This window comes from Thunnus albacares, chromosome 13, assembly GCF_914725855.1.
Source record: "Thunnus albacares chromosome 13, fThuAlb1.1, whole genome shotgun sequence".
Taxonomy (NCBI): domain Eukaryota; kingdom Metazoa; phylum Chordata; class Actinopteri; order Scombriformes; family Scombridae; genus Thunnus; species Thunnus albacares.
Genome location: NC_058118.1, coordinates 1,082,810 through 1,103,375, shown reverse-complemented (window position 1 = coordinate 1,103,375; position 20,566 = coordinate 1,082,810). Strand labels below are relative to the sequence as shown.

The 20,566-nt window shown below is 39.3% G+C and overlaps 1 protein-coding gene across 1 annotated transcript in view; it reads right to left on the bottom strand.

Annotated features, from left to right (window-relative positions):
- Positions 1–689: 689 nt before the first annotated feature.
- Positions 690–20,566, bottom strand: part of LOC122996105 (CXADR-like membrane protein) — a 99,802-nt gene continuing 79,925 nt past the window's right edge. Inside the window, exons 2-7 of the mRNA XM_044371657.1 lie at positions 14,328–14,485; positions 12,796–12,994; positions 10,226–10,393; positions 8,138–8,260; positions 6,533–6,674; positions 690–5,156 (exon numbers count right to left, since the gene is read on the bottom strand). Of these exons, the coding sequence (XP_044227592.1) occupies positions 4,769–5,156; positions 6,533–6,674; positions 8,138–8,260; positions 10,226–10,393; positions 12,796–12,994; positions 14,328–14,485 (1,178 nt within the window). The 3' untranslated portion in view covers positions 690–4,768. The remainder of the gene's footprint in view (positions 5,157–6,532; positions 6,675–8,137; positions 8,261–10,225; positions 10,394–12,795; positions 12,995–14,327; positions 14,486–20,566) is intronic.

Genomic DNA, 20,566 nt, shown 5'->3' with positions numbered 1-20,566 from the left:
TCTTTCTGTAGGAAGCGAAAGTGATGGGAGATATGACCACTAACAACTGTTGACTGCATTTTGTTCACTGCAGCAAACTGATGAAACTGAAATGCTGTTGAAAGCTCTGGATCCTTGAGTTTTATAGGATTTTTGTCAAACTACTATTTTTGTAGTTATTAAAATGGTGAGATTAAAGATGTACATGTGTAGCCATTTGATTTCAATAGTACAATTCTGACAAATTCTTTCTACTGTAATATGCAGTCTAGCTGAGCAGAAGTAAGCCTTACCACAGCACAGAGCTGCATGTCTATGTGCAGCTTGATAAAACCATGACTGACAGTCACTGCACAGGACTGTTACTTCCAGTTCAGTAGCAATTGTAATTAATATGATAAATTATTGATTTTCTTACTGTATTTTCACAGTAACTTGTCATGGAGTTGTCATGAGATGCCCAGCTGCATTCAAATTATGCTGCTACATCAAACTTAGCTACATGTATTATACTCAAAAAATTTAGTAGTCAAAATATAACTAAGAAAAAACATTTTAAAAGGAACACATGTTGAAAGCAATTCAAGTCAGATGTGTGAGGGTTTAGTTATTTAAGTTTGACTATTTGAACACACAAACTGGTTAGACTGAAAAAAGAACAAAGTCTGTCTTAACAGGAGTAAAGACAGTAGTGCTCTGTGCATCCCAATTGAAACCTTTATTTATAAAAAAGAACAAAAGGAAAAAAACAGTACTGATTTTCTGTACAAATATACATTTTTCACTCAAGCAGAGGACTATATACATGGGCTTTTTGGTTAAGCCCACATAAAAATAAAAGTCTGACACTGATATCACGAGAAAGAAAAAAACATAAGTCCCTTTTGGCACTGTGTTGTTGCCATTCTGTACAGTGAGCTACTGTAGAAGGACTTTTATATTTACACATGAAGAATTATCAAGAAGGTACATACTTTTTATTGAATGCATACAATAAACAAATCTGGAATCAACCAAAAATATGGAATATTTATTAATTTACAGTTTGGTTTATCTGACCATTAGATTTTATCTATAGGAATATCATTTTATATTATATAAGCTTTGAGGCAAAAAAAGGACATAATTCTTCCTATAATTTAGTATCTGTAACATGCATATTACCATCATTCCTCAGCTTTTATCAGAAGATTTCACCCCATAAATTTCTATTATGTTTACACTGTGTGCATGGTAGGAACTCAGGCGCCCCCAATACATGGATAATAATGTTACTTTCCAGCTGGAATTGACATTAACATTAACGAGATACAAGGCTTCTTTTTAGCTACATAAGGAAAGACAATCACTTTATTCAGAGAAATGTGACCCAGTCTGCTTCAGTGATCGATCCTGTTTGGTCTGATATATTTGATGCCAAACACATTCCAGTGAAAAAGTGAAACATTTCTGATTTTTATCTTAAAGTAATGTGCTGTGGATGAACAAGGTGGGCAGCAAGTCTACTTGTGAATTTAACTGAGCCTTGCGGATAAAAAGAAAATCAATCATGCCCTGCATCCTACCACATCAAATGGCTATAACAGCCACATTCAATCATCTACCTGGCCTCACTCTGTTGGCTTTTCATTGCATTATGGGAAATTCAGAGGTTGTTTTGGATAATCAGAGGCTCTCCCTCAGGTGTTGTCATCTTATCTTTCAGCTCCCAGGTCTAAAAGAGCCATTAAGACCAGTTGTAGGCAAGCTAAAAACACTCAAGAGAACCAGAGACACATATTGGCTGCTTTATCTAGCTGGCCTGGTAAAGGCCCATGACTCAAACGATAATAGTAGTATTTCACTTGATATAATCCAAAAATCTGCTGTGTAAAACTATTTCTCAACAAGTTTTTAAAGTGATGAGTTGTATTTTGTCTAGTTATGATGACACATCTAATCCTTTCTGCTCTTGGTTTGATCCAATATGGAGCTCCTAGCTTGTCTATCCACCAAATGTGTGGTGATGGGGAAAGAGGGAAGTACTATCTAACTGGTTATTTGATGAATATCCCATGCATTTATGGAAAATCTTACAAGAGTCCCTGGAAACAGACGTTCTCATTTTTTTCTGAAGTTGGTCTGAAAGGGTAATTTCAGTCACATTTCAAAAAAACCTCATATTTTATCTAGTCATGCAGATATTTGTCCAGGTTTTGAAATATCAGTCTCCAACCCAGCAGAGTGGGTTCTTTCATTCAGCTTTGGAAAACATTTTAAAAAACTCAGACTTTTTAAATTACATTGAAGCAGAGCTTTAAGTGAATATTTGAAGTATTTGGTCGATTGTCAGCTAGTCACCTCAGCCAATGAGTGATCAAAACACAGAAAACACACCATCACAACTGTCCTGTTACCTCCAGTGCACCATGTTAAGACACTAAAGCTAAATGGTGAGTAATCTTAAATTATGGTTTGTGTGCATCTGGCAGTTTAGGAGACTGGCATAATTTAAAAGACATTACTGTAAGAGATAGAACTAAAATACTTCTGTTTCATCAGAATAATGCCTTGAGGTTATCTGAGGATAAGGGCACCTTGTCTACTGCTGACCTGACAGTGTTTCTTCAGTCCATATAATCATCATACCAATTTACAGTCCACAGAACAGCTCCAGGGTTTTATTAGCTATGGGAAAGAACTGTTTATGTTCCTGAATATTGATTGGACTGCCCTAAACCACAAGAAGAGGATATGTAAACCTTAACTAGGGTGTATGGAATGTAGCAACACTGGTGATGGTAAATTCTACCTGCACTGTGGTTTGCAAACGCAGGAGAGTCACTAAAAGGACATGAAGATGGCAGTATTAAGTGACACAGGTATTGCTCTGTCCCACCTAAGTGGGCTAGGTGCTAGTTTAGAGGTGGCAATCACATTCCAGTATAAGACAGAGAGGTGTCATCACTGGTGCAAAGTCACGCCATAATTAACTAACAATATGGACATCTGAAAAGTACGTATCTCTAAGTCGTTGTACAACAACTTTGGCTTTGAACACAACAATGAGAACGCTCTGTCCTTGGATCAAGGCTTTGCATAACTCCCCCCACCATGCAAACTAGAATCAAGTACAGTGTCATGGGAGAGGGGCGAGGTGGTGGTGAGACTCACAAGACAAGTTGAAAGAGGAAAAGGGATAAGAGGCAGATTATGTATTGAAGGGAAGGAATGTGATTGAAGAATGAGGAATGGAGAAGGATCAGGTTTGTCCTCTCTCCTGAATGGGAGATGAGGCACAAGAGCAGGATTCACTCTGTCTTGTGCGTCTGTCAGTCTGCTGGCTATGGCTGGTATGGAGTAGGTCAGATATAAATGGAGCTCTCCCCCCAAACCTACATTAACTCTGATTAGCGTCATGTTCCTTGTGAAAGACAACTAATTTGCAATGAGTTGTACAGACAATTGTACTGTATGTGTTTAATCGTTACAATGGGCACAAATATGACCAAAGGCACTCTTTACTTCTAATGTATTAAGTATATTAATGTATTAAGAGTGCAGAAGGTGATGGTATTTTCTCTATATATAAATGATTCAATGAGTCATTTAAAACTCTCAAAACATTTTAACATGGGAGAGTTCAACTTATTGCTCAGAAAAAATACTGTACATAACACATCTCATTTAGCATCACATTCATACAGCTTTGCATTCTTGGATTAAAAATGAAGTTATGCTACACACAAAACAGAATGAAAAAAACAAATAAATGTAAACCATCATAATGTGACAATTTCTCAGTAGGGCTTCTGCTTAACCCTGTAACAATCTTCAAAAATATCAGTACTCCATGATCCTGTAAATGAAATCTCACAAAAAAAAACTCACATGCTTCTCTGAATTCTCTTCGGATCTTTACATGTCAGGTTTGAACAGTGGCAACATACAAGTGTCCAGAATCAATCCATTATTAAACTACTGAAAATGGAAAGTTGTGTACATCTACACATACATGTACACCATTGTTGAGTCGGTAGAGGAAGCAGTGACAAAGGTAATCATTTACTTTATGTTGGTGTTACAACATGTGACTGACACAGGGATCGATGGATATATGAAGTGTGCACAAGAAGTCTGTTTATACAATCAGAGCCATTCATCCCATTTACATAACAACCTACAGTTAAGCTACTTTCATCAGTTCAGTCATAGGCGCAGGGTATTTTAATTTGCAAAGTGGTGGTGTACTGTATGCAGGAAGGTGTTCAAGATTGTTAGATTGGTAAGAACATACTGTAGAAGAGGTGAGTGTTCTTTTTTTGCTTTTACCTTTTGAACTATTATAACCTCTTCAACTGTGTCTGTGAGCAGTCTGTTGTCCTCTGCAAAGAGAATGAAGTTGCCATGCAATGTCTTCATTTTATGCGATTCCAGTCTGTCTCACACTTTCCAATTGCATCCCATTTACTCTCTGGTTGGTGCGCACCTCTTCTTCAATGAGCAACCACCTGCAGCTTCAGTTTCAACACCTCCTTGTCATTCAAAATCATGATCCATAAAATATGATCTTCATCAGAGATGTTGCTCAGATGACAGACAAGACAACACAAGAAGGTGTTCCTATAGTGTTAGTGTAAAGCAGAGATTCTCCAAGAGTTAAATTGCTGAAAGTGTCCATCAGATTGTGAATGGTGAGAATATATCTAGATAATATGACAGGATCCTTATCAAGACCAACTCTTGGATTCAGCTGGTTGCCATGTCCTGAGGCAGCCCTTGTCTGATTACAGTCCACTTTCCATCTCTTCTACACAGTCTGAAAGGCCTTTGTTTGGGCAGGGATCATAACAGGGGTGGCCCCCATACGGGTCAGGTTCCCTGGGCTCAGTTTAGGGGGAGGGCTGGGCTTGGAGTTGGAGTTGAAGTTGGAGGTAGACATGGAGGTGAGTGTAGAACGGGGTTCAGGGGTCTTGGGGACTATCTGATTGTAGCCAGGTGGTGACTGAGCGAAGGTGGAGGCTTGGCAGTTCTCCTTGAGGGCCGCCACAGCAGGAACACAAGCTCGTTGGCTTCTGTGTGCCATGTTGTGTACCATGGACTGGGTGGAGGAGGTGCCTGAGCGAGAGCTGCCAGAGCGGGACGAGGACAGGGAATTGGGCTTCACTAGTTTGGCTTTGGGAGCCTCTGCATCCTCCCTGAAATGATTTCAAAGAGTGCCCTCAACAGATCATATTAACATTTGCTAGTAGAGTGAAATTGAAATTGGCCTGGACAAATGATTACTAACTCTGCATTGTCATATTCAGGTTAAGTAACGTATATGTCAGTCTTAAGTTATATACAGTAAACATTACAAATCTTGTTTTATATTTTTACTACTTAGCTGGAGACAACAGACATATGTTTCAATCATCATCCTTGCTGCATCACTGGCTACATTATTGATAGGAAGCCCAGGGCCGCCAGATTTAATTAATTAATTCCTAATTAATTAAGAAGTACAGGGGCCAAAAAATCTCTCTCTGTGCGTGTGTGGTAGTGTGTGTGTGTGTGTGTGTGTGTATGTCTGTAGTGGCAGATAGACTCTCACTTTTGCAACTTTTGCAGAGTAACTATAACTTGCTTGCACCACAGGGTGGCAGTATAATTCCAAATACAAAGCAGCTAACTAGTGCTTGTGGGATTGGATAGTTTTTTGTTCAATTACCCAAAACTATGAGTTCATAGGACAGTAACAATGCTGCAGCTGAGTAGCAGCAAGCAGGCAATAGGAAAGTTAACGTTGTCCTTGTGTTGTAAGCAGTCATGCCCTAAATCCATATTTAACGGTAAATCAGAAAAAAATATTACTTTTCTACTGCTCCACCATTGCAAATTATAAACATGCCATGCTGTTGTGTTGTGTTGTCATAGCCTACAATAGCCTAAATAAACTTTTGGTGCACCTTGACTGCCTTTACTCAAAAAAGGAAATACTTTGGACTTGTCATTTCAATGCAATATCATGAATGAACCAATTCATGTGAACTTTCAAAACGTGTGTGTTGACTGGCTGCGTGTGCCAAATAGGTTTTGCCTATGGGCTGGCTTTATTTTACCTAATGTTCTAGAGTGGACAGTAATGATTGAGACATCTTTTGACCATAAATGTTGCAATATAGGGCTTTTTGGGGTGATACAGTGATTTGTGACATAAAAATAATGTAGGAAATTAAAGTTGGGGTGAGGGGGATAATGGCCCCTTGGATCCCCTACTTCTGATGGCCTTGCCATCAGCCTGCCTGCATCATTCATCCAGACACTTACACTTACCAATCCACCAATTTAGCGTAGTATTCCTATAACATTGTAAGACTGACAATGAACGGTTAAAAAAAGAGATCAACATCGAGATTCACTCAACTGTACAGCTTCAGGTGTCTTATGCTATGTTACCTCTGAGGATGCTCTTGTATATGGCAACAAACATCGCCATTCTCCATTCTTAATCATAAGAATGTGAAAATTCATGTTGTGGCTATGACAACATGTGTGGTTATGACTGGTAGAGAAAGTTTCTCTTCATTCAAACCTGATTTCATTTGGAGTCTCTTCTTCTTCATATTTCTTCATCTCCTTTTTGCGAAACACCAACCAGATGATGAGGATAATGAGAAGGACACCGAAGGATACACCAACCACTGCCCCCGCTACCACACCCATTCCCCTTACATCTGTACACACAAAAGTACAAAACACACACAGTTATGTAAGAAAGAGTATGCTGATATTGAGATTAAAGGTAAAAATGACACTAAACACAGTTTCCATTGTGATATATTTATTTAAGGATATTAATCTGTAAAATAATTACAAATGATGCTTTCACTATTCTAACTGTGAATACTACAACCTCAACACTTTAGAGTTTCCACAAGTTGTCCCAAAAGTCTTACTGTACATGACTTATTATATTTGCAGGTACTTTGTTTTCTAGAATCCTGCCTTTACGGGTCTTGAGGTTTGGCATTGTGTAACTTGTGGTAAACTCACATGGGAGCAATAGAACTTTACTACAGTAGAGAAGCAAGTAAGCCCACAGTGTACAAAAGATTTGCATTGGTAAAATGTGCTGGTGAAAAATGCGATCTATCCAGAAACATTTTGGATTTTACATCCAGCACCATTTTGGATATTAGGCTCTGTTCAGTGCTGTCAGTTTTACCACTGCAACATTATTTAAGTATTATTACTCCACCATTATTAATGTAGTTGTGTTCATTGTTCATGTTTTGGATAATTTTCAATTATCACATGTTCATACAGTCAAGACTACTGGAGGACAGTTTAAAGGATGAATTGGGTGAATATCCTTTTTTTTTATTGTCAACAAATTTCATAAAACAGGATGGGCCATATGCTCCATTGTTGTCCTTAAAGTATTAAAAACACATTGGTGAGCCACACCCCTGCACTGGTTGACATGTTCCTTCATTACCATGAACACACACACTGTAGTTTATTTTGACCCACACACACCGTCCTGCTGCCAGAAATACTCAAGCACCAAATTTGGATTACTCTGCTGAAAATAGTCCCCAACAAATGCACCATTTCCTCCTGTTCCAGTAACATTTGTGAAAACTACAGTGACCAGCTGTTTTAGGAAATGACTGAACCTTTTAAAAAAATTTATTGTATTTGTAAGCTATTCTTAAAGATTTACATCATCAGTTGGAACCAATGTTCTAGGGACTTAGCGACACAGGCAGGGTAGAGAAGTTAGGAAGTACTGACAGACTAACTATGACAATATTGATTTTGGTCTTTTCATGGGCTTTCAAAAAGAAAAACAATATTAATAATCAGCCTTATCTTTTAAGTTTCCATGGAAGTATGACTGTAGATAATGGGACACCAATGTATTTAAGTTATTTTTAATACTGTCCAAAGTCCAAAGCATTGTTTGTGGTCAGCCACATATCAAAGTGAAATGTTTATTATGTAAATCAAGTTAAATTAATGTTTCACTGTGGGATTATGGGCAGGAGTGTGTGAAAATAATTTGTGGGTGCAAATATTGGGACAGAAACTGTGGGAAAGGAACATATGTGCAATCAACCTCATCTTCTAAATTAAAAGTTGCAGATTTTTTGGCCCTTCAATGTTCAGTGTTCAGTGAGTGTTGTCTACTTACAGTGCATCTTGACCTCCACTGTGCAGCTCTCTTCTCCCACATCATTGCTGGCTGTGCATTTATACACACCAGTACTGTCCTTGGTCAAGTTCCTCAGTGTCACAATCTCTGGGTTTTTCAAATCTGAAAAAAGGACATACAACTGTACTGTTGTTTTTGATTGTGGTGTAAATTTAAGATTAGATTTGTGTTGTTAAAATGTTTGTACACTTGAGCTTACAGATAAGACAGTTGGTTTTTTTTCAAGTGGAAACAGACAACTTCTCAACTTTCCCTCCCTAGCATTTCCAAGTGGTATTATTGTCTGCGCCAATGTCGCAAAGACAACTGAATCACTTTCCATTTTCCTCAGAGACTAGCCCTGTGAGGAAATGACCTACACCACTTTGGAAAAAAGAAAGAAGAAGCATGTTCACGGAAGAGGTAAACTGAAATTGTCACAATTTTATACTGATTTTGGGATACAGGCAAAAGCTATTGTAATGATGTGCATTGCATAGTAATAACATAGTTTGAGTAACATTATTGCTTCACACAAACAAGTAACTACAGCCTGGGTTGGCATCAGGGCGGAGGGGGGAGTAACGTTAGAAGAAAACATTAGGAGCAAAGCATGAGTTTGTTCATTCATTTAGTCTATAATGAGACATGAAAGCAGAAAGAAACTTTTAGTATGTGTTGAAAAAAGTGAATTGGGTTGGTAGCATTTTTATATTTTTACAAAATGAAAGAATCCAGGGGAGCTCGGAGTAAAGCCACTGCTCCTTCACATCAAAAGGAGCCAGCTGGGGTGATTTGGGCACCTGATTAGGATGCCACCTGAATGCCTCCCTCTGGAGGTGTTCCAGGTAAGAGACCCAGGGCAGACCCAGGTTGACGCTGGAGAGACTACATATCTCTTCTGGCCTGGGAGCGTTTTTGGATCCAGGAGGAGCTGGAGAGCATTGCTGAGGTGAAGGATGTCTGGGTTTCCTTATAACTTATTTATTTAGTCATTTATTTATTTATTCATTCATTCATTCATTCATTCATTATTATATATATTTGTTCATATGATTTCCATATGAACAAGCAGATCAGCCTGACATCCAGCCTGTCTAGATACCGATGCAGTGTTCTGTGGCTGTAGGGCTGGTAGCTTAGCAAACTGAATTCTAGAGGGCTTTCTTCCCATTAGCTGTGGTAACTAACGGGAAGAAAGCCCTGTATAAATCAACAGAGAAGTTTATTCAGGTAGTATACAACTAAAACATAGCGTACGCAGATATAAGTAGTGTGTCATCAGATTTGCCTGTGCAATATAGCAATAAGACAATAGAAAGAGGTTGGCCACCTAACAAATTATTAACCTACCAGGGAAAACAAAAGCACCATCCTCTTCCTTTTTTGATTGAACAATGGTCGATGCACTTCCTTTGTGCCGTAAATTGAGCCTTCATTTTCCTGGGAGATCATACCCAGTGGCAGACAGAATGAAATAGTGAAAGCAAGGCTTGTAGGGAACCAATCTAAACGCAGATTGTGTCATTATTCTATAACCATTATATTGTGCAATCAACATTTACTTCATTATGATAAGTTAAAGCAAAAAAGTTGTCTATTTCCACTTTAAAGATACATGCTTTTGCCAAATGCTTTATGCAAGGTGAAACTGATTTTGTTGTCCATTTCTGAGGTCTTGTATGAGGGTGGTCAGAAGAAGCAGAGGCGGAAGGAGGAAGGAGAGGACAAAGATGAATTGGAATAGACAGAACCTCTGTCTAGCTTATGACAGCAAACTACAGAAGTCAGCGCAAAAAGAAATAAAGGCAAAGAGCTGAGGCATGACAACACGGTCCAGCATTTGTTGAACTGAATCTCTGTCCACCTGAGCAGAATGACAAAAAGTATTTTGCTTATAGAGCTGATAAAGAGAGACACCCAGCTGATAAATCAAAACACCATCACTGCTACAAATCTGTCCAAATCACTTCCTAGCTGTAGTGCCTTGTTTGTATTGGATTTTAACCTTAAACTTGGTATCTAAGTAGAAATCTCGGTATATCTGACAGGCAGGCACATACTCCAACAGTATTAGAGTGGACATACCTATCAGGGCTAGTGGAGGCAGCTTGCCAATGTACTTGCCCTTGTCCAGCACCCTCTCCCATTTGTAGTGGATGGGATCAGAGCCATCAGCGGACTTGCAGCTCATCTTAACATCACCGCCCTCTAGCAGTTTTCCCTCCATCCAGCACCGCGGCTTGGAAGGCTTCTCTGTGGATAGACAATCAGACATAAACAAATATATGGGTTCGTTCCTCATTGTAGACATATAATCACATCAAAGTAGACACATCAAAGTAAAACAGTCAGACTGTACATCAGCCAGTTACAGATAGGCATTGATGGTCCATTATCAATATTACCAATGTTAATTTTTGAGACAAAAGAACATTCTGTCAGTTAGCAGCTGCAGACCAGCAAAGTGGAGCTTTAGGTGGATGTCTCCTCAGGGAAGTATTGGATGCTTAGGATTTATCAGCACTTAGGTAGGTGACTACAGAAGGAGCTATACGGTGCTTTAGCCAAAAAGTTGAATATGTTGGAGTGATGATGCAGGTCTGATTTGTGTTAATGAACAGTATCAGAGGAAGATATAAGATAATTCCCAAGTCACTTGGTGACTTCAGAAATGTTTAGTGTTACTGTTGTACCAGAGGCATAGTAATTTGGTCAGTACCATGATGGTACAGTTCCATGGTGTACCATGGGATTACAATGGAATTGTAGCATCATGGCAGTGACCAAATTGCCATGCCAGTTCTTGCAGTACCATGCTATTTTTGTAAGATGACTGGCCATATGTGTGTCAGATGAACAGTTCTTACTTAGGTACTGGAAGACCTTCAAAGTTAACAGACATCATTTGACGTTGAATTGGTTTAACTTTACAGGATAGTAGGCAGAAGGTAGAAGTGTCTTTTAGGGATAATGTGAGTGCTCCTTGTACTCAAATAAGGTCTCATCTGGAAAATGTTATGAGTTGTGCTTCTGTTCAGGCATATGTATTGCTACAGTGTAAAGTTTGGTGCAGGTTTAGGTTTAGCCTTTTCCAAAAGTAATTGATTAAAATAAATTAAAATTGCTCTTTTTCCCTTTGGCTGTGTCAATTGTTGGTCTCCATGTGTGTCATGTTTTGCAAGGATACACAATGGCCTATGTATTGTATTAGCGTTGCAAGCTAATGAATGGATGAAATATAAAAAACACATGCTGAAGGAGAGCTTCACTTGCCAGTGATTCAGGGAGGGTGTCTTCATTGTAGGAATATTATGATATGGTAAGATCTGCAATCTACCATTTGGATCTTGAAGTTATGTGACCTCTTGGTTGATTGAGGAGGAGACCACCACCCTCTCCTTCTCAAAGTACAGTTCTGTAGGCAAATATAGCCTTCTTCGACACGCTGTCATATCTTCAAACCGCTACACTGCATTTGCCCATGGACATGAAAACCCACTGTGGCATTTCCAACATTCAATCAGTGTAGTGATTTCATTGGCTGTCACCTGCATCACTGCTCAGCATAGCCTGATGGTAATCCAACCGACACAGCAGTTACCACCACTGTAAGTGTATGAATCATGTCTAATAAACAGGAAGCAGACTTTCTGAGGTAGAGGCTGAAAATAATGTATAAAAATTATATATAAAATCTTATACAAACAGACTGTACTGGTGATACATATTCCAGGAAATGTGAGGCTGGTCGATTTCATATTCTACAGGTGTTATCTCTAGACCACAGGGTTTGTTTAGTGAGAAAGGAGGATGAGGAGAGTGGGGCTTAGTAAACAAGAAGCATGCTTGACATCTGGTATAAAGCTAGAAATGAAGAGAAACTGGTGTACAATTATTATGTGAGATCTGAGGATCACTATGATGGAGTAAAGACTGGAGTTGCACTGCTTTAATAAGTGACTCGATGCTTAATGTGTGAATGTCCAGCTGCCTCTGGGAAATGGAGTGGCTTCAGTAGACTGGAAGAGAAAGCAATACATAATTTAAAAAGGGTTACTGCTGGGGTTTGTTTATGCCAGTGATGTATTGGATAGTAAAGAGGTGTTTGCTCTTCTTATGGATCTGTATGCATTATAGATGTGCTGTTTTCCTTTACAGATTTAATACCAACAGATTGTATAAGCAATCAGAGTCAGCTAATTGATGAGGGGGTCTTCTAACTGAATTTTAAACACTTTGTTGAGCCAACTCTGCACTCTGGCCCTTTTAATGAAATGCATAGCGAGCATGTCATATGCCTAAAGAGTGATGGTTTTTGATCAGGAATATGTAGAAATAGGAAATTATACATTCTTAACTTTTACATATTTATCGACTTAACACAAGACAAGACAATCACAGAGCATGAGAAAAACAATTCATCCCTGTTTGCTCTTGCATATTCTGCCAATACATAGTAAGTTGAGGAGACCCCCCTGCATTAAAATAATCTCCTATATATTACTGGACTGAATTTTGAAACACACACTATGGTCTACATTTAATGACAGCTCAAGTGCTAAGAGCTTTGGGGTTTCATGGCGCTTCCATGTGCACAGTGTTCTCATGAGTCCTCTCTCTCTGTGCTTTCTCTTATTGAACCAATGTGCACTTACCCAGCACTATGAGGCTGATGGTGCTCCAGTGGTATTGTGCACCAGTCTTGACTTTGCAGCTGTACTCTCCTGAGTCTATCAGAGACAAGTCACTGATCAGCAGAGAGGCATCACCTTTCAAGTACTCTCCAGCGAAAGCCACGCGGCCACGCTCTTCTTCATTGGGGTCAAAAACCCGTCCAGCGAAATAAGTGATCACCTGGTGAGGGAAGTGAAACAGGTGGGTGGGTTGTGATGGGGTAAACAAGGTAGAAAATGCAACAACAAGGATCTATTTCAAAATGAATCTCTCTGCCAACTAGTAATTAAACTCATACAGAGTACACAGCCAGATAGAACATGGGTAAAGATAATGTATACAGACTGTACATTTTTACTTTAGAAAACATGACCCCTTCCAATCCCCTGTATATCTATGCTCATTTTGTCTAATAATTATTTTTTGCATCTTATCTTTTCAGAATGCCTGAGCAGATGTGTTACAAGTAAAACTTGAATCACTAAATTCTAAATGTACAATATATTATGGATGATTTACAATATGCTTTGCACAGTTTTGCTGTCTATGTGAGGTCTTGCTGTCCTTGAACAGAGTTGGTAAGTCCCTAAAATTTGGTTCTGCTATACAAAGGCAGATAACAGTACCTCCTACAGAGGCAGTACATCTTCAGACTGGCTGACAAACTGTGCAACAGATATTTATATTGTACATGTATATTTCATTTAGTGATAATTTTAATTTATATTAGAACGTCCAGAAGATTCCTGTATGTCCTGCTTGTGAGTTCATGTTTGTGTGTGTTTGCCCATCCTCCAGGGGACTGGGTGGGAGCTGGGAACTAGGGGCTTTGAAGTTGTATGTAAATGTTCAAAAACCCAATGAAACTTTTGAATATGAAGTAGTATGTATGCCTTCCTCCATCATGACTGGAGTCAGCTACTGCCTATTTAGTTATGTAGGATAACAAACTGAATAACCGAGAAGTTGGTTTATCAAAATAGATATATTTCAACTACTGATAACAGGCAGGAAACAATCAATACATTAATTTAGTTTTAGCTTTAGCTAAGGCAAGCCAAGGCTATCTCACCACTTAGCTGTTCCTCTGTGACAGAATGTAGTGTGGTGGAGGGTTGTTTAGATTAACAAAACCAGACTGAAACTCCAGCTGTATGGTTTGGTTTTTGGCTCTGTAAATGCAAATTTCACATGCTATTTTCAAGGAAATTATACACGTGTATGATGTAATGATTCTTTATGTGGTAAAACAGATTTCAAAATGTCAGTTTCAATTTTGACCACATATGTAGAACTGCGTTTTAGCTTTGCAGGGCAGTGTTGATTCTCATGCCACGTACATACAAACTTGATCTGGTGCTTCAAAATGCAAAACTGAAGACTCCACTAGAGATTGCAGTCTTTTTGGCCATGGTCTTGTCTGTTTATGGTAATTACATAAACAAATAAGACCATGTTCTCTAGTGTTCTATCCTGAATAAACGTTTACCCTCTTGCATGGAGCAACACTCACCACTCTCTTCTTATTGGTTGGCTTGAGAAGTAGCCACTCAATGTCCAGCGTGGGGTCATCACCCACCCAGAACTGATGGTGGCAGGGAAGCGTGGCATTGTCTCCAACAACCCTCTTCATCTCCGTCTGGGCGCATGTTGTCAGCACACCCAGCAGGACTGTAGAGAGACAGACCAGTTCAAGATTACTGCATAAGATATTAAATATTGATAGAGTAGTACAGCTCCAGGTGTGATTCAGACACTGAACTGCTGAAAGACAAACACAAGTGAAGGTGGCAGGGGGCTTTATTTTAGTTTTAGCATTTCACAGGCTAAATGTGTAGATGATTTGCCCACAGCAATGTCACTTTCCAACAATATTACCTTCACATTAGGTGGTTAAAATGAAAAGTACCTCACATCCCGTATGAATTCATCATAACAAATGACTAAATATTAACAGTCACTTTACATGGACAGAGGCCTGTCTGTAGGGACAAATGGAACAGTGCATGGAAGTGGTGTCAGGCACTGATGTAAACAGATTTACAGAGCTCATGAGCAGCATGTGACGGCAGAATTTGCTTCTGTCTGCTGGCGATTTCATAGTAATTCTGCAGCAAGTAATAGCATTTTCTCTTTTTTCACAAACACACATTTTAAAGAAATGGTGAATAATTGTCATGACAATCTATGCTTTTCCACTGATATTCAATGGTGACTTAAATCCAATACGGTCCACATAAATTGTATTTCTCATTACAAACAAGCTTGGTCTTTCTGAAGTTTCCATGCGATTCATTTTTACATGTCAAGACAAACACCAACCTAATCAATACAGTTATAGTACAATTGTATAGGAAATGACATATGAGCTATGCCATGCCAGACAGCAGATATTAGAAACATTGTTTTCTAGATGGATTGTTTTCAAGTAACATCATGATTTCTGTAAACTGAATGTTGAAAAATGAGGTATTTGATTATGTCACAGATTTTTTTAGTTATAGCATGGGTCAGCAGCAAGAGCTTGAATGAAATGATCAAATCCAATCACAGGGTGACCCAGTAAATGCATAGTTAGGGGGATTAAACCAATGTGGATGAGAATGGAGGACATTTCACCTATGGTAAATAGTTTCTATGAAGTGCCACCACACAACAGATACAGTTAAACCCACTTATATTACATATCGACTTTCAACCATAAATACCTCACAGAGTCACCATTGGTACACACACACATACACACACATACACACAGAACCCCACAGTCCACACCAGGTTACACTAATAATAAGCCTAAAACAAAGAGGATACATAGCACAATGGGTAAGATCCAGAGGGGATATCAGCTTACCAACCACAGCAGGACACAGAGTGATACTGGCACTGCTGACTGGGGTAGAATTACCAAGAGGCTGAGGATGAAAGCCTGAGCTGCCAGTCGTTTCCTCTTTTATTCATTTATCTTTCTTTGGACACTGATCAACTGTATGGACTGTGATGTCCTGCTAGCCGGACACATTTGTGCCTGGCATGCAAAAATAGAACAGAAAATGTGTGTGTCTGTGTGTGTGGATAGCCTCAGAGTGTGTGCATGTGCTTGAGTATAAACTGGCACTGTGTTGTGTTTGTTATGGAAAAATCTTACTTTAGGGGATACAAAGTGGGTTACACTGGGTCAAGCATGGGCCTTGAGGTCACACTACATTTCTTAAGCAGAAGGAAACATTCTCTCCTGTCCTTGAAACTCAGAGTAACCGTCTGGCTGTTTGGGGAAAGCAGCAGCCACTCTGTTAAAGAGTGAACCGGCATTGTCCCGGTAACCAAGGTCAGGGAGATTGCTTGAGAATCCCTTGACAACACAGATAGGTGAATGCATAGACTCATGGGCAAAGTGCAGTTCCTTGTTTAGAAACTAAATGAACCAATAGACTAATCTTTCATATTGTAGGCTGATCTGTTGGGGTTAAAGACTAAAAATCTGGCTTTCAGAGGGCAGAACAGGAAGAGACAGTATCTTAGTGCAGAACACCTTGATGTTTACTGTTTCTGTTCTCCGCTTGGCCAAGTGTTCAATAAATATTCGCAGTATAAGACATCAAGGCTTCTGGAAACTTTGTTCTACCTGATGAATTGACCATTGATCAGCATTCCTCCACAATAGTGTTAATAATGTATTCCAGTTTTACTGTGTGCCAGTGCCTCTGTGTGTGTGTGTGTGTGTGTGTGTGTGTGTGTGTGTGTGTGTGTGTGTGTGTGTGTGTGTGATCCTCAGCAGATGATGAATGAATATGTGTTCTGCAAGTGTGTGTACAGTTGGTGTGTTTCACCTACAGAACTTGTACATATTTGATGTTTTTGTATATTTCTGTTTTGACTGTTTGTGTCTTAGTTATAGAATATGCAGGTCTATGTTTGTGTGTACCAACATGCAATTGTATGTGTGTGTGGTGGTGAGGTCAAGTGTTGAACATGCATGACATCTAGGAATATGTCCATTTGCTGTAGAACATACTGTATATGGGTAATTTCAAACAGGCATGTGTCCAGAATGAGCTATGTGTGTGCATTTTTATGAATACAATGCCACTGAGTGCATTTTTTTTGTATATTTATGCTGTGTGTGTCTCTGTGTGTGCATGCATGTGGCACATATGCAGGCACACTCCTGTCTGTGAGCGATTATCGCCACAAAAGGTCTGGAGCCTGTTGGCTGGTGGGGAGGCTCACTGAAAAGAGGCATTGAGAGCTTTGTTTCTGTGAAGAAGCCCTGGAGTGAGCTGTGCTCCAGTAAACTTACTCCTGCTCCTCCCAGTAGACTTCTCACTGGACCAATTATAGTAGCACTGGGAGCCGGTGGGACGCAGCAGGGACCCAGTTACCCTTCAAACTGTCGAAAGTCACATCGCCTTCCTGCCTGCTTGCTCATATGCAAGTCAGCACATCGCCTGCTCTGGGGTTGGTACCACAGAAAGCTCTGATCTATGGAAAAACACTTAAAATAGAAAAATAAAAAAGGAAAGGAGGACAAACTCCAGCCTCCAAGCTCACTTCTCCAAGATCTCCTAATTGTTTCTTTCTTCTTCCTCTTGTTGGGTGGTGATGCATTCTTTTATTAAAAGAAGCATCAACTAAATTAAGTGCCTTTCTCTCTTTCATGCTTGCGTTATATTTCAGCTGTAATTTTAGCTCTTACAATCAATCTGGTTATTGTTATCCTGCTGTTTGGTGTCTGATTAAATAATTGCAAGTAGTAATGATAAATAACCCATCAAATCAATAGCAGTATAGACAGACAGTGAGCCCTGAAGAGTTGAGCTGAGCACATGTGAAACTCACTGTTTAACTTGTACAAGAAAATATAAGATGGACTACGAAAAACACATTCTAAAGGCTTTCCATAACAACCGGTAACTGAGGTTTAGAACTCTGGTTGTTTCATGGCTAGGGTAAAGGATAAGGGAAGGCATTTCATGCTTAAGGGATAGGGTTAGACACATCCTCTCATGCCACACATTGCAAATTCCAACACAAACATTATTGTTCTTTGAGTTTAACCTGGACTCTGCATGGCTGAGACTCTTGCCTGAGGATCTCAGGCAGCTTTCCGGCTAATACATGTATAAAAGATTGCTGATCTAACCAGAAGCTTCAGTAATCCATGGCTACTACATCACTATAAACTACAATAGAAGTACTAAATACATATAATGGCTTAAACTAAGAACAAAAGCAAATTATAGATTCTAATTAAAAAGTCTCAGCATATTCTGCAGCATGTATTTGATAGGATGTTTAAACCATGGGTTCAGCCACATAAATATCTCTATCAGCTATTATTTCATTGGCTATTGTTCTGTAATTTGATAGTGTGGTTATTAGTTGCTGATATTAGTCATGCTAAACTTAAAATGAAGTGAAACGTGCATCTCTATAATGTCTCTACTGCCTGGTCAGGATGGAAGCAGAGCCAAAGGCCCAGAAACTGATTTCCTGGGTCTTTGCATTCGACAAAGTTTTATCTAAAATGTAAAATTAAATGTTAAAGTCTGATATGCACACCCTAAAGCGATTCTTCTCTCTCTCTGAGAAACAGCAGTGGGTGAACAATCTGTCCAGAGAGTTAGATTCATCAGTGATTGCTGCTAACCCCATCAGGCAAGAAGACAGTGGGCATTCCCCCTTTGCAGACATCAAGGATTTCAGGGTAATGAAGTTCTTGGAACTATTTCCTCACAATATGAAACAGGCCACATTTCCAAGTACAACTATGCCCTTGAATGGAGATAGAAGATAATTCAGTCCCACGTCTACAGTGCCTTCCTTTTTTTATGGTATAGTATGGTTAGGTGAAATAGTACACATTCTAGTTTCACTGTCTGAATGAAATGTGCAGTAAGTCCCCATATCTAAGGTTCCTTTCAAAACAACTCATATGATCTTTTCAAAGAAAATGCATGAGTGTTTTCTACCGTACTACTTGGTGAAGGTCACAGAAAGATAATTTTCTTGGCATAAACTTGGAAGGATGCACAAAGCAGGAGACTGCTTTGTACACCCAACCATCCACCTCTGTCCTGGGAGGTTTTGTTGCAGCATGACAATACAACAGCACTTTGCCTCTGATACTGTGAAATGACTTTTTTTTCCAATGACAGCAAGAGGTTGTTTGTCAGGACAACAACAGTTTATCTGCCAAACATTTCTGTTGTTTCTTGTTTTCCTGGTGAGGACAGTCTCACACGTGTCCATCAAGGACAGATCCGATGACTCATTTAACATAGGCACACTCTTCCAATCAGAAATGTGAAATTAGTTTCATTTTGGAAGAACATACATGATGACAGACAGCTCTGTAAAACAAAATAAATCTGTCTCTGTACAGCAAACAGCTTAAGGCACAACAGAATCCAATTTTTTTATTTTATTTTATTTTTGCAGTCTATTTAGTGGCCTGATGACTTGTCATGAGACACAGTCTGCTCAGGTTGTATTCATACTAATGCATGTACAGCAGGAGCTCTTTGGAAATACACACATACACCCATACACACACGTGTGTGTGCTCACTCAACCATGTGTAACATGTATAAAATCTTGAGTGTTAAAGTCCATCAGAACAGTTAAGGTGATTCCAACGGCTTGTGCTGTGTGTTCATGACATCAAAGGTTCAAATGCAGCTGATGACCTCAGTGGCCTGTCATCTCTGCCCATGTTTCCTGTCACTCTCTGCTGGGCACAATCTAATAAAGCACAAATACAATATGATAGCAACAGTGGGCTGAAAAATTGTTCTTGATAGCGGGTTACCTTGAAATACATCTTCAGGTCAGAAATGGTACTGTATTAGCAGCTTGTCTTCCAGCTGCTCATGCAGCGGCTGGAATCCCAGTTAGACAGGCTGAACAGCAGTGACACATATTGATACAATTTCTTAGACGGAAAAAAGTTTATATTCTTGCTTTAATAGTTCTGAAAAAATAATTGACAATTACATATGATATGAATGCCACACAAACCACACATTTCTCATAAGGAGTCTGATGTAGCTGCATGGAAATTAACTGGTGCACTACTGCAATACATTTAAAATCATTAAAGGCCAAAATGCACTAGAGGCTGGTCATTTATTGAATAGTTTTAAATGGGTGTATGTGTCAACCTGCCTTGATGCTCCAATTCTAAGTTATGACTGAAATGCTGTGACTTGTTGCTTGTTGTTGCTTTCAGTGTATCTGAACAACACATTTCTTTGCTTTTATCTTCAAGCTGTGGAACTGTAGCTGATATCCTGTATGTACAAACAGTAACAATGTCATCTCTTCACTTTTGATTGGAATTTGAAGATATACTGCAGCCGGTGTCTCAGCAAACTTGAAAAGACCTACTATACTTCATGAACTACATTCTCAAGAGAGCCTGGATGTTTTCATTACACTGTGCCAACAGTAACAGCACATACTGTCTGTACTGTAAACTAGAGTGCACCATGGACTCGCCTGCAGCATCTCAACCAAGAAGATTTTGTGTCAGCCAAGATCTGGCAACCATTCCCTCACAACACAGTGCAGAGAGTGTTGCTACACTGCACCACACTGCGCAGGACTATGAGGGACAGAAAGTAAATGTCAAGTATCTTCATGACCCAAAAATGGAAACCAGACACACAATCAACATTAGAAGGCTCTATGAGGAGGACAAGCCTATGCTAACAGCTGTACTTACTGTAAAAATCTGCAGCCTCTGGAATA